Source organism: Crocodylus porosus, unplaced genomic scaffold (genome assembly GCF_001723895.1).
Source record: "Crocodylus porosus isolate Cpor-Errol unplaced genomic scaffold, CroPor_comp1, whole genome shotgun sequence".
NCBI lineage: Eukaryota > Metazoa > Chordata > Crocodylia > Crocodylidae > Crocodylus > Crocodylus porosus.
Genome location: NW_017728906.1, coordinates 109,011,071 through 109,025,397, shown reverse-complemented (window position 1 = coordinate 109,025,397; position 14,327 = coordinate 109,011,071). Strand labels below are relative to the sequence as shown.

The 14,327-nt window shown below is 43.0% G+C and overlaps 1 protein-coding gene across 4 annotated transcripts in view; it reads right to left on the bottom strand.

Annotated features, from left to right (window-relative positions):
- Positions 1-14,327, bottom strand: part of ABCC4 (ATP binding cassette subfamily C member 4) — a 251,125-nt gene that overhangs the window by 38,940 nt on the left and 197,858 nt on the right. For all 4 annotated transcript variants that reach the window (XM_019529749.1, XM_019529748.1, XM_019529750.1 and 1 more), the window contains 3 exons: positions 11,750-11,839; positions 11,124-11,296; positions 2,076-2,181 (listed from right to left, as the gene is read on the bottom strand). In XM_019529749.1, the coding sequence (XP_019385294.1) occupies positions 2,076-2,181; positions 11,124-11,296; positions 11,750-11,839 (369 nt within the window). The remainder of the gene's footprint in view (positions 1-2,075; positions 2,182-11,123; positions 11,297-11,749; positions 11,840-14,327) is intronic.

The window sequence follows — 14,327 nt, the reverse complement described above, 5'->3', positions numbered from 1 at the left end:
AGCAGAAGCCCCACCCAGGTCCCTAGCTGATGCCTGATGCTGCTGGGTGGGAAAAGTGCCGCATGCCTACCCAGCACCACACAGTGGCCAGAGCTGCCAGCCACCCATAGGCCAGATCCAGAGAGTTGGCAGTTGTCCACCCATTGGCCAGACTGAATCTTCTGGCCATCTGAATCCGGCCCACAGGCCGTATTTTGTTCATCCCTGTTTTAAAGGTACCATCACTGGGCCCTGCACTTCCCACTTTCTGGACTGCTGAGTCTTCCGGGTCTTTCCTGCCAATGTCTTCACCTCTGCTTCTTTCTCAGCTGTTCCACTGCAGTGCTTGGAAGCATCTGCTAACTTGAATCTGTTCCTCTTGAATTCTGGGGGCCATTCTTCCTCAAGTGGTCACATAGTGCCACTTCTCTTCTTTTCCCTTTAGCCTCTTCAGTACCAGGCTCCCATGATTTCTATCCAAAATATCTTCATTTTTCTTACTAGTATGCAACATGGATACTCATGATACCAACCTTTTAATCTTTTCCTCCAAGACAAGACACAGGCTTACATTTGGTACAGATGAAATAGTCCTGACTCTCTGAAAGGAACGCAAACATAGCTCATTCCATGTAAGTCACAACTGCTGATCCAATTTTCATTTAAGCAAAAGAAGACCAGCCCAGAAGAAGAGTGAGGCTATTCTCTGCAGGGGAGAACTTGGAGAGACTGTGGGAGAATGCTCCAGTCCTGTCAATCAGCTGATTAATGGGATGGGGGGGGACGTTCTTGTGGGATGGGAACCCCCTCAGGTTATACTTTGAAAACTTTTATTAATTATATGTTCCTTTATTGATAATATTTTTAAGACACATTAAGTTGCTAGTCTTTAAGTTTGCAAAAATTACCTTGAAAATATGAACTGAGCCAAAGTCAATGTAATAATCCCTGCCTGAGTCTTCACACAACTTGGCTCAAGCTGCATAAAAATCTTAAATCAACGCCTGCAGTTCTACATTTACAGCTTTTATATTTCCAAAATGCTAAATATTATACAGTCACACTACATATTAATTTTTATAATCAAATTAATATATCCATATCTAGAGAAAGGTAATGTGAATATATATCTATATCTACATAAATAGACATAGGTATACATGTAGATATATTATGTGTGTTTATATGTTTCATATATACATACATATCTATTTATATCTGTGTATAGAAAGTTACTATGTATACAAATCAAATACATGTATGTATGAATATTAATACATTTTTGCTGGGTAATTCAATTTTTTACAGGTAGCTAAGCTTTTGCTTTTAGTTTTTTGCTGGTGATATTTTGTTTTTGTACTATCCTATTTGTTTCTCCACCAAGCTCCCCACTAAGTATTGTTTCTTTGAGCCCTACAGCTAGAAATGGATGCCACTATGAAACCAGGAAACTTCTTGTGGGGTTCAAAAGGTTGGGAGTGAGGGAGGGAAAGCAAAAGTTTAAGGTGGGAAGCTTATGCTTAGAAAGCCACAAGGCAGTTGAGCCCTGTGGAGTGGAGGATATGACCTACTGCAGCCAGATTCAAGAGAGTCTTTGCCTAAGCACATATGGGTAGAACATGTTAATGAGCTAGGCTAAACAACACTGCAGAAGCCAAGATTTAGGGCTTGTACCTACGCTGCCTATAGAACACAGCCAACCCCCACCCCATTCTTTGCAAATAATCAGAGTATGGCACAGCAGAATATATTTTTCAACTGTATGTAATAACACTTTTTGAGGGTGCATGGTGGACATTTCACAGCAACAAATAAATTAATATCACTGAAGAATACATGGAGCCCTGACTTTAGGGTACAATGATGTAACAGCACCAACATGGAAGGCACTGGGTGTTTTAACAGGCCTTCCCTCCATCCTTACATTCTGTGATTTTATAATCTGGCAGTAAATGTGGTTTTGTTAGGTATAAACATATAGAAGAACATTATCATCTTCCTATTTCTAGGTCTAAGTAAAATTCAGTGTAAAAAAAAAAATCCCATTCAATCTTATTGAAAAAAGAGACTTGGACAGATGCTGTTTGCACTCTTACCATAATCTTGTCACTGTCAATAATTGTGTTCAACCTGTGTGCAATTGTCAGCACAGTGCACTGGGCAAACTTTTCACGAATTGTCTTCTGAATCAATTCGTCTGTTCTGAAACACAAAAAGAGCAACACAAATAGACATAATTAGACATTTACGTGACTAATCAGACTGCAGAGAAGCTTTATTATTTTCTTGTAAACCCCTTTTAAAAAAAATCAAGAAATGTAAGCTTACAGAGCATCTATTTTTCTTCATTAGGTTTTAAACTTGCAGAATTATGAGCACACACACGGGCAGTTCTAAAATTTTGGAAAGGGGGGTGGTGCAGACATTACATATAAAACAACACACATTTTTCTCCAGTTAAACTAGAAGTTTTACTAATATGCAAGGGGGTTGGGGTTGGAGCTGTATTATTCAATTTAAGATTGAAGCAAAGACAAATATAACTTAATTGGAATAAGTTAAAAACAATCTGCAGGTTGTGAAATAGGAGCTTCATCACCAGGAACAGCTAATTCATTACCAGGACAGCAGAACTGCAGAACAAAGGATAGCTTGATTGGTAGAACATCAAGACCATTTAAAAGAAGAGAAGGTCATTAACAAATATGGAATGAAGAGTTTAGAATGGATCAGGTAGACTATAATGAGCCCTGAAGTCAAATGACTTCCTCAGCACTGCCTGAATAGAAATGCTGCTGCCACTGCTAGGCAGGCTGCCTTTAAACTTTGACTGGATATCGAATTGATGTGGGGTGCAAGAGCACCCTTCCTGGATCTGCCTCTGCATACACACAAGGAGGATGCAATAGGTAAACACTGGAAATGAAAGGCTACAAACTATGGGACTCTTTAGCCTGGAGAAGTGCAGGCTCAGGGGTGACTTGGTGGCACCTTATAAGTACACAAGGGGTGTGCATTAGGATCTGGGGGGATGCCTTTTCACCAGTGAACCCCACATAATGACAAGGTCCAACAGTCACAAACTCCTGCAAGACCATTTTAAGCTGGACGTGAAGAAAAACTTCTTTACTGTCCAAGCCCCCAAGGACTGGAACAGACTCCACCAGTGGTGGTGCAAGCAGCTACTCTGGACACTTTTAAGAAACATTTGGATGCTTATCTTGCTGGGATCCTTTGACTCTTGCCAACTTCCTGCCCCCTGGACCTGATGATCTTACGAGGTCCCTTCCAGCCCTAATGTCTATGAAATCTATGAAATGCTTCTTTTTGGGGGAAAAAAATACTTGTACTATAGTGTGTCAATCAGAGATTTTTCTTCCTAGATAAAAAATGGAGAATAAGTGCTAATAATAATGGTTGGACCCAGTTATTGCTGGATGTGATAGCAGATTCCTTCAAAGTCACTAACCAACAAAACATGATGTTATTTTATACAGTGAAGTCGCATCATATGTGCATTTAACTTAAGTGAATTCAACTATATGTGCTCAGCAAAAAAAAGGGAAAAAAAGAGAGAAAAACAATTTAAATAGTGTGGGCGATTCTGTCCACCATTCCACTCAATAAGCGTATGCCCTGGAGCGAGCGTGAGATGTTTGGTCTTAGTTCCCACGTGCCTCTCATAGTGTGAACATCTTGCCACGCTGAGTGTGATTCTAGCATTTAAAGATACATATTTTTCGTACAACATGGCCCCTAAATGCAAGCCAACTACTTCATCTGGTGCTCAACTGAAGAAACAGTGATCTGTTCCAACTCTGGAGGAAAAACTGGCTGTGTTGGACTTAGTGAGAGACAGTATGTTGGTCTCCAATGTGGCACATAAATATGGCCGCAACAAATCTAGCACCCGTGCCATCAAGATTTGAGAGAGAGAAATTCGTCAAGCCGTGGCATCAAGTGCTCCAATAACTGCTAAGGTGATGAGCCAAGTGTGTGATAAGACTTTAGTTAAGACTGAAAAGGCATTAAACTTATGGCTGGAAGACATGAACCATAAACGTGTACCTATCGATGGCAACACATTGCAAGAAAAGGCTCTTAGCCTCTATGCGCTGTTCAAACCTCCCACCGAAGAAGGACAGCCTTCTGATGAGAAGGAATTCAAAGCTAGCCAAGGTTGGCTTAACAGTTTTAGGAACTGCTTCAACTTCAAAAATGTGCAGACTACTGGTGAAGCTACATCTGCCGATGAAGAGGCAGCAAAACCCTACCCCAAACAATTGAAGAAAATCATAGAAGAAAAGGGCTAGCTTCCGGAACAAGGTTTTAATGCTCATGAGACTGGGCTCTTCTGGAAAAAAATGCCCAACCGCACTTACATTTCAAAATCAGAAAGCCCCTGGCTTCAAAACAGCTAAAGACCGTGTGACTGTATTGTTTTGTGGCAATGCAGCTGGGCATTTAATAAAGCCGGGCTTGCTCTACAGGGCTGCAAATCCCCGTGCCCTAAAAGGCAAGAACAAAAATCTCCTGCCTGGGTTCTGGCAATCAAATAAAAAGGCTTGGGTGATGGCAGCCTTATTTCTGGATTGGTTCCACAAGTGTTTCATTCCAAAGGTCAAGCGGTACCTGGAAGAGAAAGGACTTGACTTTAAAGTGTTGCTGATTGTAGCCAATGCTCCTGGCCATCCTGAGGCACCCAATTTGCGCATAACAACGTTGAAGTTGTCTTTCTCCCCTGCAATATCACCTCCATCCTCCAACCTCTCAACCAAGGCATGCTTCGCTGTTTCAAGGCCAAGTACACAAGGCTTATGTTCTCATGGATACCTAGTGCTATGGATGCTGATCTCAATCGTAATGTGATGGAGTGTTGGAAGTCCTTCAATATTGATGATTGCATCACTTATATTAAACAGGCAACGGATGCAATCAAGCCTAAAACAGTCAATGCATGTTGGCGAAACCCATGGAAAGAATGTGTGAATGATTTTAAGGGTTTTCTGACCACTGACAAAGAAGTGAAACACATTGTTCAGGTGGCCAGGCAAATGGCCTCCTTGACATCCTTGAGGAAGAAATTGAAGAATTACTTGAGGGCCGTAGAGAAACATGGACTAACGAAGAGTTAGAGGAACTGATAAAATCATCTACAGAAGATGAAGATGACGATAACGAACAGCAAGAGCCAGCAAATTGGAATCATAAATTTGCTGAAGTGTTCCAAGCAGTGAAACACTTGAATGATGTAGTTTCTGAATACGATCCCTCTATGGAACGAAGCCTCAAAATCACATATTATGGACGATTTGAGACCGTACCAAGAAATGTTTGAGCAGCTCAACAGACAAAAGCGACAGTTGCCGATTAACATGTTTTTCAAGAAAAAACAACCAGCAGCAGATGAGCTTACGCAATCATCTTCTCGAGCTGAACCAGAGCCAACCACTTCGGCTACAACTCACTCTCTGTAATTTTGACTATATGCGATTTTCGCCTTACGTGCTGACTTTAGAACCTAACCCCCGTGTAATATGGGACTCCACTGTATTGGGATTTGGTAACTAGGACATTAGAGAACTGATCATAGAAAGGCTTGGATCAAATAATACAATTGATTCAGCTTAAATTAAATGACAAAATTAAAGAAAGAAAATCTGTAACTAAGATTATTGATTTCAAACAAGCATATTTTGAGAAATGAATGGAACTAGTTAGTGAAGTTAACCACACTGAAATGTTCAGGAAGTTAAATATGGAGGTGGTTTGGAATTTCTTTAAACTAAAATATGCAAAAACTACTGCGAATTTATCTCACAAATAAGCAGAAACAAAAGAAAAAGTACTTACACAGTTGCAAATAAACTTAACAAAATAAATTCCAAGTTAAACTACATACCTCTAAACTACATATCCACATTTTTGTAGCATTAGGCTTACAGCTGACACAAGGTAAACATTTACCCTAATATATACTGCAGGACACATTAAGCAAGATTAATTAAATGCAGGGTATAAGTTAAAAAAAATCAAGATTCAAAATAGGGAGGATGAGTAAAAAGTATTACATTTCCATTGTGCTTATTAATCAGTTATTATCACTCCTTATGCAAAAGTAAACAAGCCCAAAATCTTTGGAGAGGGAATGGCACTAGTTTAAAGGTCTTACAGATAAAATGGACACTTAACTGCAAAGCTGGCACCACTTCCTTCCAAGGATGAAGTTATAAAAATGAGTCATGGCCAGATGACAAACATAATGCATTTAACATGAGGGACTCATAGTTTTATTGTTCTTTTAGGACTTTTGTGTTCTTCAAGCCATAGCTTGGTAGAACTATATATATTCAGCTCAAACTAACTGATGCAGGACATTTTCAGTTTTTTCTAAAATAAATTCCATTTTCACTTTATTTTTTAGTTCCTGAGGTGTTTCAGAATAAGTTGTATTTGACAAATATATTTAATAGGTTTTATCTGTAATTTCTAGTATATATGGTCTGATATGCTAAGTATTTTAAACAGATGGCACCTAATAAAAATGGTACATGTTGCTATTTTTTTTATAGTCATTCTTTCGTTACTAAGACACTGAAAGAGGTAAAGCACTCTCCAAGTATTATTTGACCCAATATGGCAGAGCACCTTTGGGTGCCTACCACTTTAAAAGCAGAGGCAGGCAGCTACCAGATGCCTGATGAGGGCAGCCATTTTGGGAACACTAGGTATATAAGGCCCAGGCAGATACATTGCCTGGCTGAGAGGCATGGAACATCTAGATGTGAGAGTAGGAGGCTCTTGGTCTTTGGCTGACCTAAAACTGCACCGCGCCGGGGAAGGGTAGACTGGTGGGGCTTCTAGTGGTGTGGGAGCCCCCAGGAAATGCCAGGGCAGTTACCTCCCTGGTGAAAGGTGGGTAGGGGTGCCTTAAATCCAGCCCTCACCATCTGGTGGGTAATTCTGAGTGCTGGACGAATAGTGGGGGTCAGGTATGCCCATGTGTAGGCACCTGAGAACCAGCAGGGATGCAGATCCTGGAGACCCCAAAGTGGGTAATGTGTAGAGCACCGGGAGGCCCCATACAGAGTAGGGCTAAACTCAGAGTAGGCCCGAAGGGCTGTGCATGTGATGGGGATGAGTAGGGCTAAAGTGGGAGTAGGCCTGAAGGCCAGTTCCAGGGGCAGGCTGAGTAGGGCTGAATGGGAGTAAGCCTGAAGGTCAGCGCAAAGGTCAGCCCCATGAGAAGTTGGTTGCAAGCATGAGATAGAGACCCCAGGGTGGGGTATAGTGTAAAGTTGCCTGATGAAGGGTCTGAGTCAGAATTAGCTCAGGGTTTCATAGATTTCATAGACATTAGGGCTGGAAGGGACCTTGGAAGATCATGGAGTCCAGCCCCCCACCCAAAGGGCAGGAAGTCGGCTGGGGTCATAGGATCCCAGCAAGATAAGCATCCAATTTGCTCTTGAAGGTGTTCAGAGTAGGTGCTTGAACCACCTCCGCTGGCAGACTGTTCCAGACCTTGGGGGCTTGGACAGTAAAGAAATTCTTCCTTACATCCAGCCTGAAACAGTCTCGCAGTAGTTTATGACCATTCAACCTCGTCATTCCTTGGGGCGCTCTGGTGAACAAATGTTCCCCCAGATCCTGGTGGTCACCCCTGATAAACTTATAGGTGGCCATCAGATCAGCCCTGAGCCTACGCTTTTCCAGGCTAAAGAGCCCCATGGCTCTAAGCCTGTCATCATAAGGTCTGTTTTCCTGATCTCTGATGATACGCGTGGTTCTTCTCTGGACTCTCTCAAGCTTCTCCACATCCTTTTTGAATTGTGAAGCCCAAAACTGGATGCAGTACTCTAGCTGCGGCCCCACCAAGGCCAAGTACAAGGGGAGAATGACGTCCCAGGATTTGCTTGAGAAGCATCTATGGATGCAAGCCAGCATTTTGGTTTACTTTACTAGTCGCAGCACCACACTGCAGGCTCATGTTCATCTTGTGGTCAATGATGACCCCCAAGTCTCTTTCTTCTGTAGTGCTAGCCAGCGTAGCACTGCCAAGCCTATAAGGATGCTGCAGGTTTTTCTTCCCAAAAAAAGGTTTGGCACAAGGCCAGTCCACCTAGAGTAGGGAAAATCACGGGAACCAAAGGACTGTGTGGCGAGGCCTGCAAGTGAGTAACGAAGTCTGATGGTCCAAGAGGGGCTGCTCAATGAGGAGCAACAGCAGTTGAGTATGGCCCAGTAATGGGCAGTATGCCAGGGGCCCTTTTGAGAGGGGGGTGGAGTGGAAAAGGCCTCCTGTGAGAGAGGAGGTGGTACGAATAATGGGGGGTCAGACTTGAAGATTTATAAGGTCCCTTCCGACCCTACTTCTATGATTCTATGAATGACCAGATGTGTGGAGCCTGACTTTGGACTGGGTTTGCTCTGGTCTCAGACCAGGGAACAATATTAATCTGGATGCCATCTGCAGGCATGGGCTGCAGTGTAGGGCAGGTTCAGAACTGCAGATAACTCCCCCTGGCATTGGGGCAGGGAATGGACATCTTCCTGCATTATACCATCAGTTTATGGGAACAACAAAGTTGTGGCTAGTGAGACTGGGCAGACTGTCCCAGAGAGACAGGCAGGCAAGCCAGCATGAGACCTGGTCCCTAGAGAAGCCCCCTGTTACACCCAAATTTTGAGGTCATTTTTGCAAACAAGCAGTCATCTAGGTAAGAAAAATGTTGCAGGCTTTTGTTTCCCAAGATGTGTGGGTATAATCAAGAGGTGAAGATTCCCAGAGCTGCAGAAAACTTGAGAAGACCTTTTACTGGTAATAGTCCTGTCCCACTGCAAACTGAAGGAATTTCAGTGCAAACGCTTTAAGGCAACATAAATATATATTTCCTGTAAGTCAAGAAGTGAAAACCAATCTCCTTAATAAGGGAATGACATGAGCCCCATCACCATCCTGAAGTTGATCATTTAGATCTTTTTTAGGTTCACCTGGATCATCATCATTGATTTCCCTTTGGGATCAGAAAATAAGTGCTGTACAACCCCTTTCCCTTGAGGTACTGGGGTTCCTTTTTTAAAAGGGAAGACATTTCTTTCTGTAATGACTTCTTGCAAGAATGTTCCATTTAAAGAGATGGAGAAATGTGTTTTGGAACTGGGAGCAACGTAAAGTGTATGGGCTATCTATGCACTATCACTTTGAGGACTGAACAGTCCAAAGTGTTATTGGGACAGGTGTTAATATAATGGTCCACACACTTTATGTATTTATATGATTAATTTATATGCCATCCTTTCCAAGAAGAGCTTATGATGGCTTACAGTAAAAGACAAAATAACTTATAAAAGCAGATGAAACATTAAGATAAGAGGCCTGAAGAGACCACATTTTCTTGCATACATTATGTACCTTCCCACCCCACACCCCAATCGAGGTATGTGTATTCAGTTGGAAAGCTGATGTTGTGCCAAAGACAGAAGCACCCTGTTTTAATTCCTGCTTCACAACGCATGAGCTCCGGTATTACTATTCAGACATCTGAGGGAGTCAATAGCCCATTAATGGGGTACTGATTTAATGGCTCACTGCTCTTCACTTCACAGTTGTTAAAAATTCTCTCTCCTTTTTAACAGACATACCACTAATGAAACTAACCTTTCTTAGGGTATTTTGCTGTCTGTGAGGGCTTCTGGTCTCTTCTCCTATTTCACAGCTCTTTAGCTCTTTTCAAGTTCATAGCCAGGGATCCTGTTATTTCTGATTTAAAAAATCCCCAATTTACATACCCCATATTAGTGGCATTTCATTTTAATCACAGAAAAATGTGGATTTTATGTTATATTTTTATCCAAAAATTAGGGATTTTTCTTTTAAATCAGAGAAGACCACGATCCCTGGTCATAGATGAACCCATGGAGACCAGGCTTCAGCAATAGCTGGGATTTTAGTTAAGAAAGAAGGAAGGTTGAATTAGATGAAGAGTAGACTCTGTCCCTGCTCTCTGCAGTACTGACTCTGAAAAACAAATTTGTTCATAATGCCTTTCAAAAACAAGAGTGTATTATATTTGGAATGTGTGTTATATGTGTGAAAATATAGTATATTACTTTCCTTGACTACAACAAATTTTTTATTTGTGAGGAAGGGGTCCTGCAAGATGGGGAAGTAGATGGCCTTGTGTTCGTGTTTTTTGATGCTTCCTAAGCAGCTTAAACAATGACTGTGTTGTTTCAAACAGTAGATCTTAAAAGGGTACAAATTATTGAGAGACCCTTCTGTGTGAAGTGTGAGGCTGAAATGTTTGTGCTTGTTTGCACAAAGGAAAATAGACTGAAAAAGTTCAGTGAAGTGCTGGAGTAAGGTTCTTTACGTCATGTAATGATTTGTCTATGTCTTTAAATGGTAAACCTTCCATCATGGCTTGTACCTCTATCTGGAGACAAACATATGGAGCCAAAAGGTCCAAGTGTATCACAACAGCCAAAACCATTAACCTAAAAACAGTGTCAGCTGTATCCAATGGCCCTCACTGGTGTAACTCACTGGCCCTCTGAAATCAGGACAGCACTCACAGTTCTTAGGACCCTTCTACATGTTACATGTATTATGCAATTACCTGATTAATTGCACAATTTAGACTAGCGACATGTGCAAATTAGCTGTCACACCATGAAAAGGTTTAGCTAGCTATAAAGTTAGAGCTGGAAAATGTGTAATAACTTTTTAACTGGTTTCCATCCAGCTTTAAAATTTGCATGTGTAGCAAAGTATGTCCCCACAGCTGGTGGAGCTCCCAGCTGCAGTAGCATTCCACCCTGCCAAATGGTGGGACTCTCAGCCATGGCAGTGTCCTCTTATCATAACGAGGGGTCCCACTCTAGATGTTCAGGTAAAAATGTGATTGGATTGGATGCTGATTGGATCCCACAAAAGCGTGACAGTGTGGATCGCACATTGCATCCTATCACACCTTAACCTGAACATCAGGAGGGGTCCCTATTTTTGACTAGCATTACTAATAAAAAACAAATCCTAACACAGGCTACAGGAGATACGAAGGCTTTTTTCATTTCTAAGTTACGTTAAAACCAAATATATTTGGAAAGGATCATTACTTTCAATATGGCTATTTGTGTCTTACCTTGGGTCTACATTTGCTGTTGCTTCATCAATAATTAGTATTTGATTTTTTTTGAGAATTGCCCTGGCAAGGCACACAAGTTGTCTCTGACCAACACTGAAATTAGATCCAGATTCTGCTAATTGTGTCTCCATTTTATCAGGTAGTTCTTCCACAGCCTCCTTCAGTTGCACCTATGCATATCAGAACATTAGAGGATAAGGAGCTCATTTCTGAACAAAATATTGTTGGTTTGATCAGGATAGGTGCTTTATACAACAGTAAACATGTAATATTTACCTATCATGTTTGTATGCATACACTATGTACTTCAATTCTAGAGTAATGAAGGTTAACAAAAATCATTACAATATATATTTTAAAATTTCATTCAAATTAAGATTATATGAATCAAAATTAACCAAAAAAGCACTACAGATGATAGAAAGACACTATACAAAAAGCAGACAGTTTGAAGATGGAGATACAATATACCAAACATGTTACCTTTTTTTCATTCAAATGGCATATCCTTAAAGGAATGATGAAACTAAGTCAAACGTCATATGCATAACCACTATTACGCTATGTTACTCCTCAAGTAAAGCAAACTATATATAAGTGTGTGTGTCTAGATTTTAAGTTACCTCTTCCAAGACATTCCACAGTTCTGCATCAGTGTATTCATTGAAAGGGTCCAGGTTTTTCCTCATAGTTCCCGTGAACAAAACAGGCTCCTAGAAACAAATGAAACATTTACATACTTTATACAGACATACTGGCTTTTTATACTACAGTAGAGAATGTAAATATATTAAATATTATGTTAAAACAGATATGACACATACATATATTACAGCAAATTATCTTTAGTGAGATGCAAGGAGAACATGTTGCTGTTCTTTTCATATAACAGAAGAAAGAAATATCTCATAGGTATTCAAGGAGGAAAAAAAAGATAAAGGCATAACAAATCTGCCTGAAGATATTTAAACAAACATGAAAAACCAAGCTACAGGTATCCTTGCAAAATTGGCATATGCAACAACAATTTATTCTGTCTGTACTTGAAATGGCATAATTTGGCTGCTTTAGACACCACACACTTTTCACTGTATATTTACAAGACACGTAATGAAGCCACCATAAAATAATTGCTATTTTTCTGACACTGCTAGTGGAAGAAAGCTGCAATAAAGGTCAATGAATGCCCACTCCAAACTCAACAGGCATTAAATTTTTAAATGCCCTACCTGCATAAGTACATAGAGAGGAAGGGCCTTGGGGGGGAGGGCCTGGGGATCCCCACACCTGTCCTGCAGGCACCCGCCTTAGGGCCCTGGAGGCGTGGGTGAGGGAGCTCCAGGAGGAGGTTAGCAGGCTGAGGGGAATCCGAGAGGCAGAGGAGGAAATTGACAGGTATTTTCTCTCCCTCCAGGGTTGTACGACCAAGGAAAATGCACTTCGAGACGTGCCCTCCACTGTTAAGTGGCAGACGGTCACCTCCTGTGCCAGGGCTGCTTGTACAACGGCAGCACCAGTTCCAGTCTGGCTGGAGAACAGGTACGAGGCACTGGCAGCCCTGGAGGAGGAGGAAAGAGAGGACGAAACCGGGGTGGAGGCAACTCCATGCTCACCATGTCCCAAGTGAGCTGAAGGAGACAAGCAGGCCAGGAGGAGGAAGTGTTGCATGATCGTCATTGGCGACTCCATCCTGAGAGGTACGGAGGGCCCCATCTGTCACCGGGACCCCTTGGCATCTGAGGTCTATTGCCTACCCGGAGCGAGGATTCAGGATGTGAAGCGGATGCTGCAGACTGTAATCCGGCCCACCGATTATTACCCCATCGTCCTAGTCCATGTGGGCACTAATGATGCGGCCAGGAGCACCCCTGATCGCCTGATGGAGGACTACCACGCTCTGGGGAGTGTGCTGACAGAGATGGGCACACAGGTGGTTTTCTCTTCTATCCTGCCAGTGAGTGGACGAGGCAGACGGCATGAAATGTGTATCGCGGAGACCAACTGGCGGCTACAGGATTGGTGCTTCGAGGTGGGCTTTGGCTTCCTCAGCCATGACCGGCACATCATGATGAGAGACATGCTTGGATGGGATGGGCTCCACCTTTCCCCTAAAGGTAAGTGTGTGTTCTCTTCTAGGTTGGCGGACCTCCTCCGGTGGGTTTTAAACTAGGCTCTTCGGGGGAAGGGGACAATGAGGGCGGAGTAAACATCAGAGTGCCAGACCAAACAACACCTGCAACTACAGCCCAGCCCAGACGAACAAGTGAGACAAGCAAACAGGTAGGCAATGGGGGCCAGGGCAATGCTGGGACTAGGGGGGCAGTACACACATCCACGGGGGGCCTCAAATGCCTCTACACAAACGCTCGTAGCATGGGAAACAAGCAGGAGGAACTCACCCTCCTGCTGGCTGACACCAGCCCGGACATAGTGGGGATTACGGAAACATGACGGGACTCTATGCATGACTGGGAGGTGAATATCAAGGGCTATAGGTTGTACAGGAGGAACAGGATAGGAAGGAGAGGTGGGGGCGTGGCACTCTATATTAAGGAGGAATACACATCCTCGTTAATTAGCAAGGTGTCAGAGGAGAGGCACTCTGAGGTGCTTTGGATTAGAGTACAAGGCAGTCAAGGGGTGAGAGATTTAACGGTGGGGGTCTACTACAGACCTCCCAACCAGGGAGAAGAGCTTGACCAGGGTTTCTTAGGTCAGCTCACAGAGGTAGTGAAGGCTAAGGATGTGGTAGTCATGGGGGACCTGAACTTCCCGGATATCTGCTGGGAAGAGCAGTAAGCCAGGTCTGACTGCTCATGTAAGTTCTTAGACAGAGTGCAGGACCTCCATCTAACCCAGGAGGTGCACAGCCCCACCGGGGGGATGCCCTGTTGGACCTAGTGCTGGCCACGGGTGATGACCTGGTGAGGGGGCTGTGGGTGCTCGACCACCTGGGCAACAGTGATCATCACCTGCTGGAATTTATCATCCAGCGCAAGGTGGCAAGGTCATGCAGTAAGGCAGCAGCCCTAGACTTTAGAAGGGCAAACTTCAGCGAGCTAAGGAGGATAGTTGGGGATGCACTGATGTCCCAGAGGGGAGGGGAGCCAGATGTCCAAGGAGAGTGGTTGCTCCTCAAGGGGGCGATCCTCCAAGCACAAAGGAAGGTAATCCCAACGAGGATCAAAGGGAGCAGGAGAG